The sequence below is a fragment of the Hippocampus comes genome, unplaced genomic scaffold (assembly GCF_001891065.2).
Source record: "Hippocampus comes isolate QL1 unplaced genomic scaffold, H_comes_QL1_v1.1 scaffold40, whole genome shotgun sequence".
NCBI lineage: Eukaryota > Metazoa > Chordata > Actinopteri > Syngnathiformes > Syngnathidae > Hippocampus > Hippocampus comes.
In genome coordinates, this window is record NW_017842058.1 from 550185 (window position 1) to 574572 (window position 24388).

Consider the following 24388-nt stretch of genomic DNA (forward strand, 5'->3'; position numbering starts at 1 on the left):
TTAACATAACTCTTGTAACATGTCATAAACATACTTGAAATAAACATATACCCTATAATTTGAAATTGCATTTTTACTACCTTAATTTCCCATCAGTCACTAGCATATGTGAGCATTAATTACACATTGAATTAATTGCATTCTCCTCTCTTTTTCTGAAACAAGAGATAAACAAGTATAACTGATATTAATAACAACCAATTTGGAGTTAACTTTACATATTGACAAATAATAATAATGACAAACATGCTAAATAAATGCTCCCCAAACTTTTATCCATAAGGTAGCACAGAAAATCGTTCGACAGTGGTGGTGATCGTGGTGTCGGGCTGGGGTGCTGTTGTACATTCACAATCGAGATGTATGTGCTTTTTTTCCTTTCTTGATCTATCTGTGAGGCTCAGTACCAAATGTTGGGGACCTCAATGTTAAGTTATCTGTAATTCTCATTTGGATTCCCAAGCATGCGGTCGAATTACAATTGATTCCCTCCCGCGTGCTGAAGTTATTCATGCAACGTCGCTGGTTGCCGCCACATATTATTGATGATAGTTTGCGGGGCTTACAATGGGGGCTGCGTAATTGATTAAAAGGCGTTTATTGTGATGCTGCTTCCAAAAAGAACGCATGCTTTTATCATCCATGCATTAACAAAGGCACTTTCTCCTGGAGCATGCTACCCAAAGCCCAAAAGCAAAGGGCGCTCATTGATAATGCGTGAATCCTATTCGGATTGGCCCCAGAGTCGGCCTCTGCTTAGCAAATAAATAATAGTAATGATGACGATCCCTCATCTTGTCACCAGGGCACACCCCCCGAGAGGGATGTGGTGTGTGTGTGTGTGCGTGTTGGGAGGCTTGTATGTATGTTTGTGTGTGGGTTAATCTTGGCCTAATTGGTTCCAACCCTGCAGCGTTTTCCCGGCGTCACCTCCCTAGCGCTCAGGAGCCGCTCTGTAAACTAGTGTGTGCTTCATCCTCTCTGCTTGTCTGCCTATACGTTCCCACTCCGGGGTGGAACCCGCTTCTCTCGCCAAGTCAGCTGGGATATACTCAAGTTCCCTACCATTCTAGTGAGCACAAACACGGTGGAAAAAGAATGGATGTGCTCTGCAATTGACTGGTGACCATTCCAGGGTGGATCGCGCTTCTGTTGCCAGAAGTCAAACGGGATAGCTCGGTTCCAGAGCTCACCCACATCGCAAATGAGAAAAGCAGCAAAAAGAAAAAATGGACAGAAGGAAGGATGTGCCTTGTGATTGACGGGCAAGCACATCCCGGTGGAGCCTGCTTCTTTCACCAAAAGTCAGCTGGGCTTGGCACCAGCTCGCTACGATCCAAATTACAGAAATGTATGGATAGGGTAGCGTTTCTTGGTTGTCAGAATTTGTCTTGTCTTACTGATCAGACAGGTTTTGTTGTGTCACTGTATGCTCGCTTTTGTTTTTGGGGGGGTGTATCTAGACTTAACTTTAGTTTGGCTGAGATTTATTTATGTGGTCGTTGTATATTATCTTTCAGGAATAAAAAGGCTATTTTGTCATCTCAATGTAGCATTTCTTGCTTTAGCTTGTAGAGTTAGCTTGAACTAGCATAGCTTAACACGACTTAGTTGATCAAATCTTAAACCGCTTGCTGGCACAATTTTGTCCAGTTTATTTTACAGCGTTCATAGTGATGGACAGATGTCATTTTGTCTTTTTTTTTATTTATTTATTTTTTTGGTGGAGACTGACTTTGTTTTGTTTATCTTAGCTTAGCAAAGCTTGCAAGGAGGTGAGTTCATCCTATCATCTTGTATTTTAATATAACTTGTCTTCACACACACTTTATTTTTTCATGTTAGTGTAATTTAGCTTGGCTAGTTCACATGGCTGGGTTGACCAGCTCTTACATTGTTTTGTATTGTACCAATTTTGTCCTGTTTTCGCTTACACGGCTATCAATAGAGTGATCATTTTGGTAGCTGAGGTTTTATGTTTTTGTTTGTTGAAAAGAAATAAAAATAAGGGGAAAAACAGCTTGGATTATTTTAGACAGAGACAGGAAGCAGTTCTGGAAATGTCTTGATAATTTGGCCAAACATTTCTCAACAACAACAAAAATCAATAAGAGTTCGTCAGGCAAAGAGAATCACTAATATAGTAATTACTTTTCATCAAACGAGGGTTTTGTAAATACTAAATGTTCAGGGTGATACTTTCTGCGAAGCAGGCGTGCAGCATGAAGCGCTAACATGTTTTTCTACTCCCGCATATTAGAACGGCATTATTGATAATACTGTGATATTATTACCTCCATATTTGAATATATTCATCATATATGATGCATATTATGATAATTAGATCATGCAAATCTAATCTCTTTGTATTTAATTAACTGAGTTGAGTAACAATGCAATAACATGATACATTTTGGTCCATGTTGATTTGGTCAAAATGCGGCGCAGGAGAGCCCTCTACCGGTCAAAAGATATATTACATGACAAACTTGTCAATGCGTTCTGTTTGTTGGGCTGACTATTTGCAAAAATAAAATAAAACAATTTTGGAGATAGATTACACATGGTCATGGCAAAAGGATCTGTCCATTTTATCCTCCCTTAGGGTCAAGGGTTTGATGAGAAGAGTGGTACACCCTGGAAAGGTCACTAGTTAATCACAGTTACAACATGCGTGGTAGTTGACCGCACTGCATTCCCCCTGCCACCCCCCAATCCATCCTATTTATGTATTTATTTATCTATTTTTGCAACAAAAGAGAAAGCAAACTACAAGGTTGCTGAACTGAGATCGAGTGAGGGATGAACAGGTGCTGTCATGACTGGTGACTTTTTAGGCATTTTGGGCATATTATTCCTGAAATGTATCTGCTTAAGGAGGTTTGAAATATCCTGCTGTGTGGCATCGGATGGGAGAAGCAGATTCTCGGGGCGGAAGTGACCCGTGTCCACCTACTCGCTGTTCCCACCCTCAGATGACAATTGACAAAGACATCTGAAGATAGAGGAAGAGAAAAGAGAATCAGGACACACGATAGCAATGCAAGCAAAGAAACGTGGTGCTGCTGTGCAGCTGTCTGTTTTGATGGTATCCTGGCCTGCGCGGCCTGTGGAATGCCATTCCCGTCATTCCAGATGCCTCCCGGCATGGCAAACTAGCCCCTCGGTGGTACTTGATGGAAATGACGCCGCACGGAAAACAGCTACCCATCCCTTCGAAGGTCTTTAAACGCGTCATAAAAATGTGGCCACTTTGGACGGATACTTTGGAAAAAGCCCAAAAATTCCTATACATTCTTAAAAATACTCTCCTTGTATGGAATTCCTTTTCACAGGTCAATAGGTTTATATGTTGAAGAAATATGTCACCTGTGTGGAATTGAAGTAATTTTTCTCTGGACACTAAAAAAACCAAAAACATGCATGATAGTTTCAATAAAAATTAAAAATTACTTTGGTGTGAATTTGTCTGGATGTAACCGAAAATTGACAGCCGACCAAACTTAGATGGGATAGGCCAGCGGTCCCCAATCTTTTTTCCGCCGTGGACCGGTTCATTTAAGTCGGCGAGGAAGTGGGAGGTTGATTAATAAAATGCAACAACAAACATGTACCTTTTCGAGCAGCACCAACACCATAACAATGGTAACAATGCTAATATCTATCAAACCATATTCAGTATATAGAAATATCACAGTCACATCTATTGGAGGCCAAACCAAAATTCATTGTTTTCATAAAACTGCTGCTAGGCAAGCATCATCGTCATCAACTCTTTGAAGTGATTGAAATCAAAATGATACTGATGTCAATGTGATATTAATGGTGGGGTGACGAGTCATTGTAACGTGCCACTATTGTACCATTTCAAAAAAACAAACAAACCTTCAGATCTCCTGCAGTAAATTGGCAGGGAAGAAGCCGAGCTTGCGTCCTGTGCTGACTTTCAGGTAACCATTCACCTCATCACCTTTCTTCACCACAATCTGCACCCACCACCCAACCACACCACACACACACACGCACACGCACACGCACACGCACACACACACACACACACACACACACACAAAAGACAATTAATTTTGTGCATCTCACCCAACCTTCTTGGTCTTAGTTGTCATACTGTGTGGGTGTGTGTGTGTGCGTGTGTGTCTTCACCTGGTCTTTCTTCAGTGTAATCTGGCCCATCTCTCTGTTGCCAACAAAGGAACGTGTCACCTTGTACACCCGCTCTCCAGCTCGTACTCGGATGATGTAGTTAGCCGGGATGAAGCCCGTCCTCTCGCCGATCTTCCCCTGACAGGAGACACACTTTAGTATGAGGCAAACGCAAGTTGGTGATGATGTATCATTTTACATTATTTATCCCCTTCCAACAATTTACAACTTTGAGATTCATTGCATGTATTTTTTTTTTAAATTTATCGGCTGATTGACAGGTTATTGGAATTTTATCCTGCCAAATATCAGAATCTGCATTGGCTTAAAAAAAAAAAAAATCCGATAAGTAAGGCCCTAATTTATATGTTTTAATACACAATGGTGATGACCAGTATGGACGTGGAATTGCCCCTTTTTTCTTTTGTGTTTTGCTGATTCGACAGTTTTGTCACACCTATGCTACTATGTGTGGCACGACGTGAAATTTGAGTTCTACCGGTGTCTCTCTGTGATCTCCAACCATTTGCTGAATAGGCTCTTAGTCAAGGTGCCCTTGACTCCAACCCCACCTTCAGCCTTCCTACGTTTGCCAAATAGACTCAGCTGCTATGATGTCGTCCAATACAATTCGGTCTACTTGCGTGACACCCATTTAAAGTCAGATGCGTGTTCTATTTCGAATTGGGTCAGGCTTTCTTCCGCTAACTAAAGTTTGAGGCAAGGCCTGTATTATAACTAGCATTAAAACATTATTTGGACATCTTTTTCACGACAGACACAAACATTTATGAATTCAAAAAGTTACTCAGTTGTGTTTAAGAATGACTTAGATTAATGCTAACACGTAATGGGAAACATTACAAACCAGCGAATGAATGACACATTTTAAGCATCTGATATTTCACCACAAAGAGTACAGCAGCACATGTAGACAAACAATGTAACACTTGTATCGACTCTTACGCGTCTCAAGGCACCACTGTATGAATAAACACGTTCTTGTTGAAAAGCAAGACGTACTCACCCGCCACCACTCCTCATTGGAATCATCGATCACTGTGATGCGGTCGCCAGCACTGGACAACAAACAGGATATCATAGACGACGCATTCAGAAAAGACATGAAATCTTACAGCGCGCTTACTGTACGTCCAGGTCATCTTTCTCAATAGCCTTGAAGCTGTACAGCGCCAAGTAGTAATGAGACTGACTGAACACGCCAATCTTCCCTGGCTGAGGCTTTTTACTCTGAGTAACACACAAGACAAATGTTGTTATCATAGTTGCCATTTCGTCACACCCTGGATTCATTTATTAATTAGCATCATTTTAATGTTATTCATCTGACCTTGTCTTCTGCTGCGACCTTGTCTCCTCGCTTGTCTCCCTCTGAGCTAGCTACAAAACCCACAAAGCTTATAGTATAATAATTACAAGCATGTGTAAAAGACAGTGAGTGACAGTATCGGATACTTTGCATTATGACGATACCTTACAACCCATACTGATAGTATCACGATATTTAACAACAGTGCTGATATTTTCTGGATGATTTACCAACAACACTGACAGTATATCAGTTTTTGAAAAGTATCCTAATAGTTTTTTTTACCAAAACTGATATCATTACAATACTTTGACAACAATGCTAATATTTATACAATAATGTTTACATATTACAGATTAGCCCCATTATTGATAATATGACATAATTCTTCAAGCGTTACTAATATTCTCACAATGATTGGCAAATGATAGCTCAAATTGTTATCTAGAAACTGTTACTACAAGTATCACAACACAAATGATACTTGTCAAGTGCTAATGATACCTATAGTATCATGATCATTTGCTCAAGTATATCCCATTACTTTGCTCGTGATGCAAACAGTATCTTCATACTTTGCCGTATTTTCCACACTAAAAGGCGCACTGGATTCTGAGGCGCACCCATTGAATGGCCTACTGTATTTTGTAATTTTTTTCATATATAGCATAAGACGCAATCTACAATGCATCCACTAGATGCATGTTCTGTTGGCTCAAGAAAACGCCAACAGAACACTACATTACACTACACCCTGATTTTTATAGCGACGATCAGATGTCAGTAAAACTTATTTAATAAAGCAGGGACACAGTTCACTTAACCAACAGCAAGTTATAATGTTGACTCGTTAACGTTGAACTCTCTTGCCGCTGCTCTATTTCTGTGTTCAACTGCGAAACCGATCGCCTTAAGTTTGAACTCTGTGTTGTAAGCATGTCTCTAGCAAGGAGCCATTTTGGGGTTGACATATTACCGTAATGACCATACACAAGGTGCATCGGATTTTAAGGCGCACTGTGAGCTTTTAAGAAAATGGAAGGCTTTTAGGTGCACCTTTTAGTGCGGAAAATACAGTACTTGAAACACAACAGGGATAACATTTCAATACTTTGGCAACAGTGCTGATAGTATCACAATACTATTCCAAAGATGCTGCTAGTCGCACCTATATTCCAAATGATACAGAAATTACGATAATTTGCCAATGACACCAATAGTGTTCCGATACTTCCACAATGATACTAATATCAGATTAATTAGTAAGCAATGCTCATGTTCTCAAGAAACTTTGTCAACGATACTGACAGTATCACCATACTTGGCCAATGATACTGACTATTTAACAATTTAAACATGAATTAGTGACTCACCAGCTTCAGCCCCATTCTCCTGCTGTTTGGGCTGGGACTCGTCGTCCTCCATCATCATCATCATCATCTAAAATGAATAGTACGCTATGACACAAATTACTGTAATGAACTGGATCGTAAGAACAGTGAATGTGTCAACCGACGTTCTTTTTGTCCTCTGAGCCTTTCTTGCGCTCCTTGTTGGCCATAATGACACCGATGCGCAGAGTCTCAAACACGGGGTCGGTGCGATTGGACTGCGCTGGCGAACCAAAATCACCCATGCAGCGAGAAGGATAACAGGAAGGAGGGGAATGGAAAAATAATCAACAGCAATTTTACCGACAAGAAAAATAGAACGCATGTGGCATTACTTTTGATTTTGCTTGAGGGTATCGCCGTATTAGTTGGACTCACAGAAAGGCAAAAGCTGGGAGACAGTCGCATTCTGCTGGCTGCTGTACAGAGGAGAACTGTATGCTCTCCTGAAGCCTGGAGGCTGAGAGACATACGAAGCACTGATGTGATGTAAAGCTTTACAAAAGATACTTCCATCATCACAATACTTTTCCAACAATACTGGCAGTATACTTCAGCAACTACATCGATAGCATCGCAGTACTTTGGTGGTCGGAATTCGTATCAGCAGATCTCACTCATGGATAATCAGTATTAGAAACTGAAGCATAAAGTCATGATCGGAACATACCACAAGATGTTGCAAATAATACTATCACAATATATTGCCATAGTATCAGTCTACTTTGCCAACAACACAGAAAGTATCAAGATACCGGTATCATCATGATACAATACAGTACTGATAGTATCACAATCACACCATAACAATAATACTGCTATCAGAATACTGCCAATATTATCAAACTGCAAAGAATGCTGCCAGTATCCCTATCCAATGCCAAAGAAACAGCCATGATTGTTGTCACTGATAGTGATAGTATCCCAATACTTTGTGAAGAATACTGACAGTTACACAATTCCCTCGCAATAGCTATACGGACAGTATCATAATACAATGACATGAGATAGAATTACTTTAAAACTAGCAGCTGGGAGACACAAATTAAAATGTATTAAAGTAAAGAAAGCTCACAATTTTGCCAAAGCACCTCTGGAACTCCACATAGGACTGACACTGGTGGTGGATGCTGGTTTTGCAGTTCTTGCAGCGCAATGCAAACTTGTTGTTTACTGGAGACAGACAAGGAAAAGGTTGAAACGAAAATGAAAGAAAAGAGCACAGTAAGTCAACTATTGTAATGCATGAAGCACTGCACATACAAACGATCATGCGCGCGCACACATCGCAGAATTTGGGCTTCTTGCAGTAATGATCTTTGAACTTGTGCGGCCGATCGTTGATGGGCTTGATGGACTCCGGCGGGGGCGGCTCATCTCGCTCCTCTTCCTCCACCTCCTCGTCATAGATGAAATAGACCTGCGCCACAACACTCGGCACCATGTAGTGAAGTAAGACTTCTCCAAAAACAATGCCAGTTATTTAGCAAAATTACTGTGATTTCCAAGGGGTCTTTCCAAGGATGATTACAACCAAATCTTTAACCCTGTATAATAGATGAGAGAAGCTAAATTGCAAAGACTTTCTTTTTTCGTCATTTATGTGAGAGGAACATGGCAGTAAAATGTGGCTTAAAAGTGCTCCATTAAATTATTTGAAAGAAAAGAAAAAAAAAACCCAAAAAAACACTCCCCATATTATTTTTTCTCCGGAACAGGACATTTGGTATGTATGATAATCATGAGTAGACCCATTAAAAAAATAATAAATTTTAAAAAAAAAGGAAAAAAACCCACACACTCAAAAAACCACACTAGAACACTAATAGGAAGTCAACCATTTAAGAGGGCTCAATTTGGACATTTCCAGGGGTCCTTTAAAGCTGAAATGTTATCCAATTGTTACCAAGTTTGAACCATGTATACTACACAGATGAATGATACTTCATTGCAAGACCTTTGAATTTTTATAATGAAGTGCAGACCCACGGCCCTTGAGGATTAGCAGATCAGATAACGGATGGATGGATGGTTGGTTGGTTGGATGGACTGGATGCAATTAAGTATGAGTAGATCATTATGGTTAAATTTGGCTCAGTAACTCCCCTCACCACTTTCTCAGCCCACAAGTAAAAAAAAATCCTCCATTCCAGAGGTGGATATAATCCAACTGATACAAATTTAGAACAATGTAAACAAGACACATAGACAAATAGCCAAATTGCAAATGTTTGGAATTCTCATTGCTGAGTGTGGATGAAACAATAAGGGGCCGGCAGAAAATGTCATGCTGACCCCATGATTTCTTTTTTTCAATTCAGCCCCAGTAGCTACTGTGGTTTCACTTAGCAACATGACATTTTTTTGGCATGTCTAACAGTAGACCTACTAAAAAAGTCTTAAGAGCTCATTCTCGAAAAGACAGAGGAAGCCTGCCATCTTGGTTTGAGGCAGCCATTTTTCAAAGCCCTTCGAAGTCAAATTTGACATGGAGACTTAGCTACCAAATTTGAATTAGCTATACCGGACAAATGTGTGAAGTGATGTTGTGAAGACGTTTTGCTATTTTACTATTTTTTATGATGACGTGTCATAACATGTTGGTGAAGTCTGGCCCGGCGGCTCCCCTTGAATTTTCTAAAAATCCATCCCCAGAAGCCAATTTGAGTTTCAGTTGGCAAAACGACAATTTGTAAGCATGTCTATCATGAGTACAACCACAAAAGTATCAAAACCACTGCCTGATAAAACTAATTTTGGTTTGAAGCCAGATAGACGACATATACGATAGACACGGGTGATGCTAAATTGCAAAGACTTTTAGTAACACATCATATTAAACACAGCCAGACAGCAAGTGTCAACTCTGTACATTCTGCTTAATGTCAAAAAATGAGTTCAAATATGAACTCCGTAGACTCGATACACCACAGGTGTGACAGTTTGAAAAGGCTTGGATCCCAAAATAGCTTTTGACTGCCAACTGGCAGAATCCCTAAATGAAATGTAACAAAGCTTGACTACGCTACTCCTAAAGATACCGCTGCACTGATCACGCACGCACATTTAGGCTTCAGACATGAGCGGCCTCCAGCTCTCCATCACTGTCAGGATTAGAGGTTGTGAAGCGCTCGTCAGGCTGTGGATTAGCGCTGCAATCAGCGATGATACAGCAAACCGTTCGCACATTACGCCGCCGTCAATCGGCAACGCTATCCAGTTGTCAGTGCTCCTAAAGCCGGCGGCCACAATGGCTCAGATCATTCCGGGCAGGAATTCCCTCAAGGCCTGACGTCCACTCTGGAAAAGTAATCCCCCAGTGAAAACAAGAGATGACGTCTCTCCACAATGTTCAAAAGTATAGGGGCGGTCATATGTTGATAATAACTCTTCATGTCACGATATGGTAGCACAATTTCTACCTCTGCAGTGTGTGCTCTGACAATAACGAGGTATTACATAACGAAAGGCCCCAAAATGCTTACTACTGTACTTTTAAATACAGTAATAATATAATTCGATAGAATGTAAATAATTAAACAGTTTGTGCATCGTGAGTTCATGTTTTAAATCATTGTTGTTCCTTGTGTGTGTGTGTGTGTGTGTGTGTGTGTGTGTGTGTGTGTGTGTGTGTGTGTGTCTTGGCCACCATAGGGCAGTACATACAAACTCCAATTTGATGATGAAACAGAAGACGATCACAACTATGCGGCAATATGAGTCGTTCTTTGCGGAGGATAAATAACATGCTTCTGAGTATTGTATGCTCTGTTTGCATGTACTGTATTGCTCACGTTTGTGTTCAAGTACATAAATTTAAATGTTTATAAATGCCACAATATCAATGCAAGTTTCATTAATCAGTCAACGGCATTTCATATTATGCATTAAGCTAGCAGACATTCTGTGCTAATATTGTTTCCAAAATGCATTTGTACAAATTAACACCTCGCACATCCTGCAGCTGAATAAATACAAGTCAAAAGGCCTTTATTTGGTGGTCCCAGGTCACCATGGCAAGAACAAAGATGCTGATAAATGTACCTTGTGAACACTTTACCTTCAGGTCAACATATTATTTATTGCAGCTTCGATCCAAAACAGCCACTGTATACTTAACTTGGGACAGAGCCTGAATAAATAACGCATGTAAAAACAACTTACCGTGTTATCTTCTTCTTTCACGACATTATCTGGCAGAGGGGGGTTATCATGAATATCCACAGAGCCCTTGTCATCCAACCTGTCATCGTCAAGTAGCAAAACATCACACCAAGTGGCAAAATAAACGAACCAAACAACAAAAAAAAAAAAAACACTGAACCTTTGTGAAGATTTCATAAAAAACAGGGTACTCACGAATCATAGTTGGCCATGGTACACAGCTGGGATTTGGGTGCAAGACGTATCGAGAAACTAAGGTTTAGAGTCACAGAAGGCAGGGTTGTAAAAGTATCAGTAGGGGTTTTAGGTATCAGATGTAACAGAAGCGAAGTTTTGAGTGTCTCAACAGAGTCAGACCACACACAAAATGTGTAAATTCAGGCAAACAGGAAGAAAGACGTGCGACAATGAAGAACATCTTAAAAAAAAAAAAAAAAAAACATGCGGCCATACAACACCGCAAAGATCTAAATACTGTGACCAAAAAAAGGCACCAATGAGCGACACGCACAATGTAGTTGATCAAACTGACCATAAATGTTGAACTCCACTTCTCCTCACAATTCCTTCTGGCTGATGTTCCAAATGAGGCTCCAACAGGTGGGAAGTTCAGAAGAGAAATGCGTGTCCAGCCCTTCCCAGCCTGCCATGGCCTGGCTCGCCATTCAAGAGCATGCGTGACAGTTTGGGACAGCTGGGGCACTTGAAAAGCTTTTGAAAGGCTCTCCCAGCTGAATGGGAAAGAATTGCACGGCTCCCCCAAGTGCGCCCGACCCCAATATAACCACTCATTTAAGAAGATGAGCACAGAAGATATCCCTATGACATTGCATTGAGGAAAAATGCATTCTGAAACTTAATTTCTGTATTTATGGCAATGACAATTTATTTGAAGTTTTGATATTAAGACCCTTATTCATAATCCCTCAAGGTGGAATTCAAGGAATGGGACGGAAGAATATATAAATTAGACAGCTCCTGTGTGTAAGGTATGACTTTAGCACCTTGTTATCTTGCTGACTTAGTGGTCCCTCATGTTCCGTCCCGAACCTGATGCTCACAATATACTAGTCCTTTGGCGATTCTGAAAGCGTAAAAGTTAGCACATTCTAGAGCAGTAGTTCTTAACCTCATTAGAAGTACCAAACCCATCCAATTCATTTGCACATTCACCGAAGCCTTCTTTCGTGAAAAATAAAAATATGATTTTTTTTTTTTTACACAAAGACATTAAAAAATGCATTTACAAAAACAGAAAAAACGTAAATACAAATTCAAGACATAAGTCTAACTTTTTTTAAATTGTATATGTAGAGGGTCTGTCGAACCCCTGCGACCGATTCACCGAACCCCAAAGGTTCGATCAAACCCAGGTTAAGAACCACTGTTTGAGACCATTCTCTGTATGGGTTAGAGCAGTGGTTCTTAACCTTGTTAGAGGTACCGAACCCAACCGGTTCATATGATAAATGTTAACCAGTTGCCATCTATTGCGGCCTGGTCATCCATCTGTGATCCCTATTCAAGGTTTCTTTAATACGCCCGCCCCGTGCGCCCCACCCGCTTTAACATGACCCTATATTGAGGTCACACGCTGTCAAAAACTGATGGATGTGCCCTATGTGTAACTGGTGACCAGTGAGGGCCAAGCTGTTCTCAACTAATGGAAGCTGTGACGGGGTCCAGTGCACTAGTAAGAACAGGCCGAATCTTAACTAGGGCTTGGGAAAAAAAAAGTTGACCAAGTCGAGCAAACCAAATAAATAAATAAATAAAAATGGTTGACGTAAACTATTTTGCCCCAAAGCATTGCCTGCACCATCCAGATAATTCCTGGACACACAAATCCATTGTGCTCTAAACTACTCACGATCTTTTCAGTCTATGGCGCCCTCTCTTGGTCTCATCGGGTGTTTGAGACCAAATGCCTTTCCTGATGCATCCCACTCATTTTCATTTGCCGGGTAGTGGAATTAGGGCCGAGCATATCCTCATTACAATTGTGGCGTTCATGACTGGGATTTAAACTCTGGTCCCCTTTACCAAAGGCAGCCATCTACTGCCTTGCTCAGCTGCTAGGTAACATGTTTTTCAATCTACTAATCCACCAGTTAGACCGTAGTTGGAAAGTACTGAATGGTGTTTGTAGACTAGATAATCACGCAAAGATGTGGGACGATTGGAAATATTAATTACTTGATTATTCAAGGGAAGAGTCGATAAAACATAAAACATAAAAAATGTTTGCACGTTCCACCATGGTCCCACCAGGGGACAAGAAATAGCAGGAAAAGGGCCACAACCAAGTAACCCGACCGCTGAACGTGTAGGCACTTCAGAGCAATAAAAGCACATCGAGCAATTCTTTTTCATTTTTCACCTTTTATATTTTTAAAAACAAACAAAAAAAATAACAGATTAAATAAAATTTACAGTAGACATATGCAAACATTGTGCACTTCAACTACATTTTCTGATACTTTCTGCACAGCTGTCAACAAAAAACGCAAACACAATGTGGTCGGGGGGTAGTTGGGCGTTGTGGGAGAGGACAGTAAAGAGGGGGCTATGTGGGGAACAGGAGCAGAGGATGAAAAGGGAAGGAAGGAGGAAAGGGAGGGGGAAAAAAAGGCAAAAAACTTTTCACTTGGGGAGGAAGAAAAAAAAAATCACTGAATATATAGATTTCTTTATTCCTTACATCACTTATATAAATATATTGAACCCTCTCCCTCCCCCGAAAAGAAGAGCGCAATACAGAACCCCACAACAGCAGTAAGGCAAACAGAAAGCGAGAGGAGAGTGAGAGACAGAAACGGAGAGAGAGAGACAAAGAGACAGAGAGAGAGAGAGCGCGAGAGAGAGAGAGAGAGAGAGAGAGAGAGAGAGAGAGAGAGAGAGAAGAGCAGCATGAGACATGGCGAGATTGACTGGAGAGAGCGAGAGAATGTGTAAATCGAAGAGGTGGCGAGCAGCATGAGACATGGCGAGATTGACTGGAGAGAGTGAAAGAATGTGTAAATCGAAGAGGTGGCAGGAGATGATTGGTGACGGAAAAAGCGCTGGAAGAAGTAAGGACGCAAAGAAAGCGGAGGACGAAGAGGTTTGACTGAGGTCAACTGTCCAGTGTGTTTTCCTTTGTGTGCTACGTGACCCTGTGGTGAATGTGTATGCGTGTGTGTGATTTCTGTAATGTGTGAGATCGCATTTCCGTATGATGGCAGCACAAATTTCAAGGGTGAAAACGCATGCTTGCGTGTCCCGTGTGCTCTTCCATTATTTAAATACAAAAAACGAGGAATAAAAAACAACGACTAAATCATAGTTGAAAGCAAACACCGACCACCTCAAGATTCACACCTTCCCTTTTTATACATTTGACACGTTTGTTTTTTTTTTCCTTTGTTTTAATTGTACACCAAGAGCAGTCCCCCCACCGAGAGTCCGCACGTTGTCTTCCTCTCACTGAGAGCTGGCTCTCTCCAACACGCGCAGGTCATAGTTCTTTTTAGCGGCCCTCAGTTTGAAGAGACCGGCTGCGCTGTTGTTCAGTTTGAAGGAAGCACTCTGGGCGGCCATGGTGCTGGGGAACACGGCCACCACCGTATACAGGTGGGCCGGGTCGCCGCCGCCGCAGCTGCCTGCCAAGCCCGCAGCCCCAGTGGGTCCGCAGCCTCCCCGGCCTCCCTGAGGCTCCTTCAGCCACTGGATCTTGGCACCACACAGCGACAGCTGGTTGAAGAGTTTTTCTGCGTCTGGACGCGAAATCCCTTCGGGCAGGTCCGTTACTTCCAGCACGCGACTCACCACTGAAACACGAGCAGATGGAGGAAGGTTCAAGAGACAAGTATACTTGTTGTTGAGTTTGGGTCTGTGGGATCTAACGTTTAGGTAATGGACGCCTCTTTGTTCACTGGCAAAATGGAAGGCTACTGAAGCAGAATGAACACAAAGTTCCAAAAAGTTGAGCTGAATTTGGGCACTTTCCCTTTTACACTCAAAGTCAGTATTGGCTCCGTTATTTTCACTTAAGGTTATCCTGAGCAATTATCCTATCCTGTTCTGGCGTGTGTTAACTGATATTGTTCCCCCTTGATCTGCTTGAGAAAACAGCCGTAGAAATCGAAAAAAAATTGTGTGTGTGTGTGTGTGTGTATGGTACCCAAAAGTTTGTGAAAATCCACAAGAGAAAAATCATAATTGTTTTTGCGTATGTTGCCATTGCACATACTTTAATCACGTTTAAACTTATCTAAACACACTAAAATGTATTAAAACAACTGAGGAGAGGAGCTTCATTTTGTCAGGTCACAGCCTTGGCTGAAAGAAAAAGTGCTTTAAGCAAAACAAACCATTTTGCATATCGTGGTGAGGGCACTACTACCGTATGTGATGTAGCGATTGTGTACATGCCTTTAAGAGGCGGTGCCTGGTGGGGTGGCGTACAAAGTTGCCGAATCTACATGTTGAGCGTCTGGTTGTGAGTAAAAAATATCTGATTTAGGCATTAAATAGAATTAAGCAGCTGGGCCTGCAGTGTAAATTCAGCCAAAACGAATATGAATCATTCTTATGATGAATAAATAATTTTGCCGCATCACATATGTGACATTCAAACTCACCAACATCAGTGGTGCCGAGATCAGTGGATGCCGACTTGAGCGTTTGCTTCTTCCCTCGCGCACCGTGTTTCATGACCCCTTGGCTCTGCACAAGAAAATGCACAAGAATGGATTGCGGGACTACCGTTGGGACACTAAATGGGGGCAAACACAACATGGGGAATTGAAATGTCCCACGTAAGCAAGGCCTGACCTGATGGGAGTTGAATGACGACTGGCCATGCATGAGCTGAGGCGGGCACAGGCTGTACTGGAGGGGCTGTCCCAATAGAGAGTAGCGACCATCACCTGAACACAAGTTGAAAGTTCAAAACAACAATGAGAGTTTTTTTGTGGCTTTAGAATATATAGTACCTGAATATTCATTCTCACTTTGAGTTACACTGTCGGAGATAAAATGTTGATTATTATGGCGGAATATTAAAATGATTGCAGAGCCAATCCAACAAAGTAAGGCTATGTATGCGTAAACATAGGTCAAAGTGCAAATGAGGCAACCCGTGTGCTGCGAACAGTATGTTTGAAGTGGCACAGTGCCAATCATGTGACCCAAAGAAGTGACATGACAGCCGAATGGCTTTGTCATCACTTTAAAGCGATAAGGGGAAATAGGTGAAAGGTATCACAAGCATGTGGAGTTAGAATGTTGATTTAATGTTGGCAACTTTAATAGGAAGGGCCAACGGTCGGTTGCAAATTACTTAAATGGGTCGTTTGGGTCTGCACAAACTAAGAAACCTAGACTTTAAATTTTTTGCATACAAATAGCTTGGTCTGTGAAGGGCCCGCAAAGTGTGAAATTCTACAATTCTTGTTCACCTGGTGCAGTCCCTCCTGGCCGTGGAAACTGGGGAATGAGGGGTAATGGTCCCAGGCCCGGACAGACACTGCTGACGCTGCCAGAGGGAGACGGGGTTGGAGACTGAGTCGGAGAGGCCAGCGGACTCGTCAGCTGGGTGCTGGCCTGCATACAAAGAGGAGAACATATAAAGGTGAGAATGACTGCTTGATAGAGCTTCACTTGACTTGTCGAAGCATGTGCACCTGTGGAGTGTTGTCGGCTTTGTAGAGCTCTCCCGGCTTGCTGGGTCTTTGCTCTATGCTGTAGTACTTGCACGGGTTCCACTGGACCAGTGGAGGATTCTGGGAAGGTTGGGGACCATTCGGGACACTCAGCTGCATCACCATGACTCCGGGACCAGGAGGCGGGACTCCTGATGAGACAGACAAATTATCAAAGTTGTATTTATATGATATACAGTATATGACATTCATCTGATGCGTTAAGGCGCAACAAAGCATGAACAAGGATGCAATTGATGGGTGACTGATTTTACTCCACATTCATTCACAGCCAAATGAGTGCATATGGCATTGGTGTTTATCAGGTTTTCTAAAAAGTCTTTAAATATTATCTAGTGGCTAACAACCTTTTTGTCCTTGTCTGAACTTTCCCCAGGTAAACTTTCACTTGGGTTTTATATAACCTCTGACAACACACGCAATGATGGCTAAATAAGATGGCCACATTGTTCGAGACAAAGTGATCGTCTCCACACCCCCATTTTCATTTAACAAAATATGTCATAATGTTGGCGTTCTCACCTGAATATTGCTGCTGTAATTGTTGTGGGTTGCAGGGAGATGGCGATGGTGTGATTTGATACTGTTCAGAGCTCGGGGGCTGCAGGTAGCTGACTGATGGGCTGCGCAAAAAGGAACAAAGACATTGTGAAAACTCTTTTATACAGGCACAATGTAAAATATCAAGAAATTTCATCCAGGTGTTAGAAATGATGGTGATATTTACAATTACTGTACATCAAATGGCCAACTGCTTTTGAGCCTCTAAAAATGGCAGCAGAAAATGGTTTTAGTTCCTCAATGATGAATCAAGTCATCAATTAAAGGTAAAAAATTGACAAACCAATCGTTTCTTGATTGTTTTAATTCAAATCCATTGTGAATATGAGGCAAGAAACAAGCAAACAAAAAAAACAAAAAAAAAAAACTAAATCAAACTTGTTCGTGTACTGTAAGGATGTCCCGATCACACTGTTCTGGCACCCGAGTGTGAGTCTTTAGTTTTAATGATCTGCTGATGTGGCATCTTACTCAACATATTTAAAAATAAATAAATAAATATGTGCATCGAAATGTATCGACGGACATGGATATATGGTACATAAATGTGTGTTAAATGTGAGTGTTACCCCAAGTGTTTTCACATAATTTGTGTGTCGCCGTTGCTCTAATTTACTACCGCCGCAGTAGGGAATAAAACCACTGTGAACATGCAGACGTGCATCAGTTGCGTACATGTGTATGTCTGAATTGCCACTCTGACCGCTACGTTCCTAAAATAAACAAATGTAACATTGTGTGGTATGAAATTAAACTATCACTGCCCTATTTGACAAACTGTAATTTTTTTGGAATGGTGAAATTCACTTTTTGCTCAGCAGGGGGCAATGTCCGCAACGCTACAATATGCTCTGGGCAACAGTCCACAGAAGTGAATTCGTACCTTGTGCTGTTCTGCTGTGTGGGTGTGATAACACTGTAGAAAACAGGCACGGGGCCTTGGACGGACTGGCTGACCGGCACCATCACTTGCTGCTGGTACTGCTGCTGCACCACCTGCTGATTCTCGTTACCCACTGGCACCTGCACAAGACAGCCGTATCGACAAAAGCAAGCCTTTGTGGATTTACTGCTGCTGCTGTTTGTTTTAGTGGACAACACATATTTGAAGGCATTTCATATCGCAGCAGTTTTTCAATGTCATCAAAAGTACCTGATAGGATGGCATCTGCGGATACTGCACCATGATACTTTGCATTTGTCCTCCAATGCCAGCTCTCTGGGAGTTGAGCAAAGCAGGATTTTGCTGCTGCTGCACCCCCATTATGCCTTGGTAACTGGGCTGCTGGCTGGGCATGATGGTCTGAAGACCTGGTCACAGCAAACAAGAATTTCAGAGGGGGAGTGTGGGCGGGGGCTATTCCATCTGGTTTTGGGGCAGGAAATTCCTGATTCTGAGAGAAGGTACCGGTAGTTACGTTTGTGGTGTACCACACAATATAAGAGAGGAGTAAACACAGACTTGCTGATTCTTCTAAATTATTGAAAATAATAATAATAATAATATAAATAATATATGACCCCAAACTACATTTATTTAAAGAATCAACATCCTAAAAAAGGTTGAATGAAGCCTATAAGCCTAGTGTCCCATTTTCCTCTCACCCAAATATCAAATAAGACATTGACGGGGGATCAAGGTCGCACTGACCGAGATGCACGTCTATCTGGCAGATCAAAGCCCCCCCCACCCCCAAATCCAGTGTGTTTGTCAATATTTTCCATCCAACACATAAGCAACCTCTGCAAAACAGAAATGAAAACAACTAGGGAGAGGGTCGGATTGATTAAGGGCACAGGTTATCCCAGTAGTATATAAAAAATATTTTCAGCAGATGGAGTTTTGAACAAATGGACAGACCTGACTGTTGTGCGGGCTGAGTCATGGGCTGCGTGCGCTGAGCAGTGTAAGACACCTGGTGGGATATGGGCTGAGCCACACGGTACTGCTGGCCTGAACTGGGATACTGACCAGGGGGATAGTATGAAACTTGAATCTGAAGACAAAAACACAAAATTAAACACAGGCACAACGCAGTCTGACATATGCAAAGGGGACCTTCTTAAAGAGAAGAGGGTAGCATTGGTACGCATTGCATTTTATCTTCCTCGTTAAGTACGAAACTGATCCCAAACTTTGGAGATTCTCTGTCTATTATTGACTCGTTCCGCCTGGCTCAACTTATTTAGACATGGAGTGGTGCTTGCGATTACAGTAACAGTCAGTGTGGAAAAATGATTGCTACGAGCCTTTGAGGTAGAGATTTTGCATTGACCTTCTTTGGTGATTTCATTATTTGATTAATGATCGCGGCCCCAAACCACATTTCATATTTTTAAGAAACACTTCTAGAGCAGAACATAATCAAATGGGGGGAAAAACAGTAGGGCAGTAAACAGCACATCCTTTCTTGTGCTGCGTGACAATGTATTCTTACACAGCCACACAAAGTATAATAGTTCATGACGTGGTGGTCATAACTTTGACACCTTGCATAACTGGTATGTTGTACAAGAGGACCCCTTGTATAGACGAGCATTAAGGGGAGAATGTTCATTCCAGAGGCAAGTAAAAGCCTCTTAGAACAGACTGTGGTCAAAGCGCCACTCTACTGGATAGGCGCGTCACCAAGGCCGCTTTAAGTACGACACTGACCAAACTTAAAACTGCTTCCCCTTTATCAGACTGTTGAGTGTGGAAATAGAACATAGTCAAATGAAACATTCCAGGAGAAAAATCAATAGGACTTGAACCACTTGTGTCTTATACAACGAGGCTAAAAGTGGCATATACAATTTCCAAATGAGACATCCAGCAGGAAGGCAGAGGGGAAAGCAAATGTGAAAGAGGATCGATCTGTTCTTCCTGCACGAAAACATGCTGCATTTTCTGAGGGTGCACCTGCCAATATCTCCACTCCTGTTACACTGGGGACCACCCACAAGTTGAACAACACAGGGCAGCATTCTGTCAGTAAGAAGGGAAACTGCCGTGCCTGCGATGCATGTGTGTGGTAATCCATGCAGTTGTACTGTAAAAAGCTTTAGGAATATACAGACATTGCATCGCTTTACACCTGGATACAGCACTATTGGCAAAGCCTCATCATTGCGTGAGTGCAGCTATGAAGACTCAATTAAAAAAGCCTACCGTTCTACCAATGCTTTTATCGAACACTTCCCATTACACCCGCCGTTGCGCATTTAATAGCCAGTTTAGAGAGTGTGCCTCAGATAGAGCGCAATTACAACTTTATGGATGAGATGTGCTGTGAATTTTGCCATTCCGGTCCTTGTTAGAGAACAAAGTTGGGCAAAAAGTGATGAAATGCCAAACAGATGGAGATGTTCAATCAAAGTTCAACGAAGGTTTAAAGATATTTCACCTGTCAAGATCATAGTGCATTTTAGGTTGATCCTGAATTGAGTTTATGTTCGATCTATGGTTAAGTGACTTACTTGCTGGGGAGGAGGCGGCTGCATGTAGCCTTGCGGGGGCGGCGCCTGCATAACAGGCTGAGACGGAGGAGGGGGCGGCGGCGGAGGGTGGGGGTGTCCTGTGGCAGGCTGGTAGCCCGACGGAGGAGGCATGGGCTGGCCGGTGGTCGCCATGATGTAGCTGGTCTGAGGAGGGGGGTGCTGAGAGAGGACTGTTGGAGGAGCCTGGTACAAGGGGGGAGCCTCAGGGTTCTCGCTGGAGCCCTGGCGGCTCAGCGTAATTTGGCTGAACTGGGGCGCCAGTTCTTCTCCCTTGAGGAAAAAAATAAATAAAAATTAAAAAAAAAAACCCAAGATCAAACCATGTAAAATTTCCCATAATACAATTCTTCTATGTATTGTTCTGTTTAGTTATTTCACTTGAATATACAATCAAAATTTGAATGGGAGGGAGAAATCAATCATTGGAGTTGGTCTCTTAAATACAAGTACAAATTTATCGATTACCACCCAAACCCAGTTCCAAAAGTTGTGTTAAAAATAAATGAACAGAATGCAATGATTTGCAAATCATGTTCAATCTATATTTAAAAGAGTACACTACAAAGACAAGACATTAATGCTCAAAAACCGATAAACTTTGTTATTAGAATTTTATGGCTGCAATACGTACCAACAAAGCTGGGACAGGCGACAAAAAAGACAGAATGTTGAGGTATGCTTATCAAACAACTGTTTGGAACATACCAAGGGTGAACAGGCCAACTGGGAACAGGTGGGTGCCATGATTGGGCATAAAAGGAGCTTCCCTTAAGTGTTCAGTCATTCACTAGCCAAGATCGGGCGAGGTTCACCTCTTTGTGAATAAACGTGTGACAAAATAGCCGAACCGTTTCATATCAACGTTCCTCAAAGTACAGTAGCAAGGAATTTAGAGATGTCATCATCTAATGTCGATAATAGCATCAAAAGCTTCAGAGAATCAGGAGAAATCACTGCAAAGCCGAAAACCAACATTAAAAGCCTGTGGCCTTTGATCCCTCAGGCAGCACTTCATCCAAAAAAAAAAAAAAACAAAAAAAAAACGACAATGTGTCAAGGCTATCACCACATGGGCTCAGGAACACTTCAGAAAACCAATGGCAGTAAATACAGTTTGGCGCCACATCCGTAAGTGCAACTTAAAACTCTACTATGTAAAGCAAAAGCCATTCATCAACAACACTCAGAAACACCGCCAAGTTCATCTTCGATGGACAGATGCACAGTGGAAAAGTGTTCTGTGGTCTGACGAGTCCACATTTGAAATTGTTTTTCGAAACTGTGGATAGCGTGTCCTCCAGGCCAAAGAGGAAAAGAACCATATTAACTTCTGTGAAGGCACCATCAATGCTGAAAGGTACATACATGGTGCCATCCATGCTGTCTTTTTCATGGCCACCCCTGCCTAATTCAGCAAGACCCTGCAAAACCCCGTTCTACACGTTACACCGGCGTGGCTTTGTAATAAAAGAGTGCGGGTACTAGACTAAACTGCCTGCAGCCCAAACCTGTTAAAATTCTAAATTAATGATTATTTGCTAAAAACAATTAAGTCTGTTTGAATATGAAATATCTCATCTTTGTAGTGTTTTCAACAAAACATAGGTTGAACATGACTTGCAAATCATTGCATTCTGTTTTCATTTAGGTTGAACACAACTTTATTGGAATTGGGTTTGTAAAATAGAAACATTTTCAATCAATATAAATTATTTTGTCACCACGCATGAAGTTATTAGGTGAAAGCAACATTGTAATGTTTTAATGGTTTCGTAAAGCAAAGGTGATTAAGGTTAATACTAACATTATTTCAATGAGGGCATGAGTGTGTAGATGAATATGGCATTGATTAACTGTTGTCTGAACATGTCAGGCAAACAAACAAAAAGTAATGACGCCACAAATTGGGCAAGTACCATTGTGTACTGCTGGGGAGGAGAAACTGGCAGGAGAACCTGGGGGCAGGAGGGGCTGGAGTAAGAGACAGCCTGAGAGGGCTGCAGAGATGCTACGGGCTTCATACATGCACAAGTACACGCGCACACACCACCACCAGAAGGAGAGAGGAAAAGAATAGGCACAGCAAGAAGAAAGGGGTCAGAAGCATACAAAAGGCAGAAAGAAATAAAGATACGTGAAGACATTGGATACGTGGGTCAGATCATTGGAGAAAAGCAGTAAATGATAAAAGTATTTTCATATTTTTATGGGAAAACACAACTCTGAAAATCTTCAAAACTTTTTACACTACAAATGAACAGGAATTGAAAGCAGAAATTGTGTGAAATACAAAATACACTTGCTTGTCTCTCACCTGAGCAATGATGTGGTTGCCCATTGGGTGTTGCGGCGGGGTCGGCAGCAGGGCAGTCTGTGGCAGGGCCTGGGGCTGTGGCTGCTGAGGCGGCTGCGTCGGGCAAGGCAGCAGGCTGCGGCTGGACTGGGAGGCTACAGTTGGGAGACACACATTAGGACTAACTCGAGGCACGCCTTGTGATGCAAAAAAGTACATCAAACACAATTGCACATATACAAAAAATACATTTTATATATTTATATGTAGAGAGAGAGAGAGAGAGAGAGAGAGAGAGAGAGAGAGAGAGAGAGAGAGAGAGAGAAAGAGAGAGAGAGAGAGAGAGAGAGAGAGACCACCTCTCTTTTATTTTAAAATAACAGTTTATTGGGCCACTAAAGAGCGAACATATTGGAGTGACTGCAATGCTAAAATAAAATCTACTTTTTTGAGCTTTGCACAACGCTGTTTTTCGTCTGAATGTGACTGTACATGTCCATCCTTTCATGGTTTGCCTAGTACCTTGGTTTTAAGTTCATGGTTTGGTTCACATTCACTAGAGGAAAGGAATAAAATGTAAAGCCAAACTTGCTTGGTGCTTATCTTTTGTGTAAACTGGAACCAATTCAATAACATCTATGGCAATTAAAAAAAAAAAAAAAGTCTTAAATCTTTTCTGTTCATGTGCAACATCAATAGTTTGATGATAGTTTCAACTGCTGGAATTATGCTATAAAAACATTAAGTACAGCATTTGTTATCATTGTGGCTATCTGAAAAACCCAAGGGTCGAATTTTTCAAATGTGCATACGCACAGAATTGTGCATAAGGCATGTGTACAAACATTCACATAAATCCGGGAATATTACAGCGGGACTGTGCGCAGGACAGGGTTATATACAATGTCATCTATAATTATAATGCAACTAAGGACTGATGGGCTGCCTGAAAAAATAACCGACTGAAGGTGACTGGCTGGCTGGCCGGCCACTGGCGAAGCACGAACCAGCGGAATTTACTGAAACGCCCACCAGTGCTGTTCTGATTAAATACGATTTGAAGTCGCATTCGTAATGTGTCAGCCAGAAGCTGAGTGGTACTGTGTTCGTTTACAGACTTGGCATGTGGCAAGGGAATGACGTATTTAGACCTCTTGTCCCTTTCCTAATAATTTTCAGTTTGAGAACTCTAACAGTCACCACAATCAGTTTATATAATTTCCTCATAACTTGCTCATCATTGTTTTAAGAGTAATTTTTTTAAACATAACAGAACCAATAATGAATTAAATAGTATTTATAT

The 24388-nt window shown here is 41.7% G+C and overlaps 2 protein-coding genes across 14 annotated transcripts in view; both read right to left on the bottom strand.

The window, feature by feature from the left end:
* Positions 1-377: 377 nt before the first annotated feature.
* Positions 378-11810, bottom strand: LOC109510629 (SH3 and cysteine-rich domain-containing protein 3). The gene is made up of 14 exons (XM_019861094.1): positions 11579-11810; positions 11242-11298; positions 11047-11125; positions 8146-8302; positions 7958-8055; positions 7261-7342; positions 7008-7105; positions 6865-6931; positions 5513-5562; positions 5309-5412; positions 5189-5240; positions 4162-4299; positions 3886-3986; positions 378-2995 (listed from the first exon to the last, which is right to left on the bottom strand). The coding sequence occupies exons 2-13, from the start codon at positions 11256-11258 to the stop codon at positions 3888-3890; spliced, it is 1041 nt and encodes a 346-aa protein (XP_019716653.1). The 5' UTR covers positions 11259-11298; positions 11579-11810; the 3' UTR covers positions 378-2995; positions 3886-3887.
* Positions 11811-14478: 2668 nt separating this feature from the next.
* Positions 14479-24388, bottom strand: part of r3hdm2 (R3H domain containing 2) — a 50767-nt gene continuing 40857 nt past the window's right edge. For 10 of the 13 annotated variants that reach the window (XM_019861037.1, XM_019861041.1, XM_019861044.1 and 7 more), the window contains 12 exons: positions 23107-23240; positions 22709-22807; positions 20772-21062; positions 19174-19309; positions 18466-18623; positions 18196-18335; positions 17274-17374; positions 16713-16882; positions 16488-16632; positions 15862-15956; positions 15669-15753; positions 14479-14855 (listed from right to left, as the gene is read on the bottom strand). In XM_019861037.1, coding sequence (XP_019716596.1) covers positions 14509-14855; positions 15669-15753; positions 15862-15956; positions 16488-16632; positions 16713-16882; positions 17274-17374; positions 18196-18335; positions 18466-18623; positions 19174-19309; positions 20772-21062; positions 22709-22807; positions 23107-23240 — 1901 coding nt within the window. In that variant the 3' untranslated portion in view covers positions 14479-14508. The remainder of the gene's footprint in view (positions 14856-15668; positions 15754-15861; positions 15957-16487; positions 16633-16712; positions 16883-17273; positions 17375-18195; positions 18336-18465; positions 18624-19173; positions 19310-20771; positions 21063-22708; positions 22808-23106; positions 23241-24388) is intronic. The other 3 variants (XM_019861048.1, XM_019861049.1, XM_019861046.1) reach the window with 2 other exon arrangements.

What these genes read in the sequence shown, in the direction of transcription:
- LOC109510629 (XM_019861094.1), bottom strand. An exon ending in AGGTCGCAGCAGAAGACAAG is followed by an intron (nt 5,413 to 5,512) that starts GTCAGATGAATA and finishes TGTGTTACTCAG; the next exon opens with AGTAAAAAGCCTCAGCCAGG. An exon ending in AAAGATGACCTGGACGTACA is followed by an intron (nt 5,241 to 5,308) that starts GTAAGCGCGCTG and finishes TTTGTTGTCCAG; the next exon opens with TGCTGGCGACCGCATCACAG.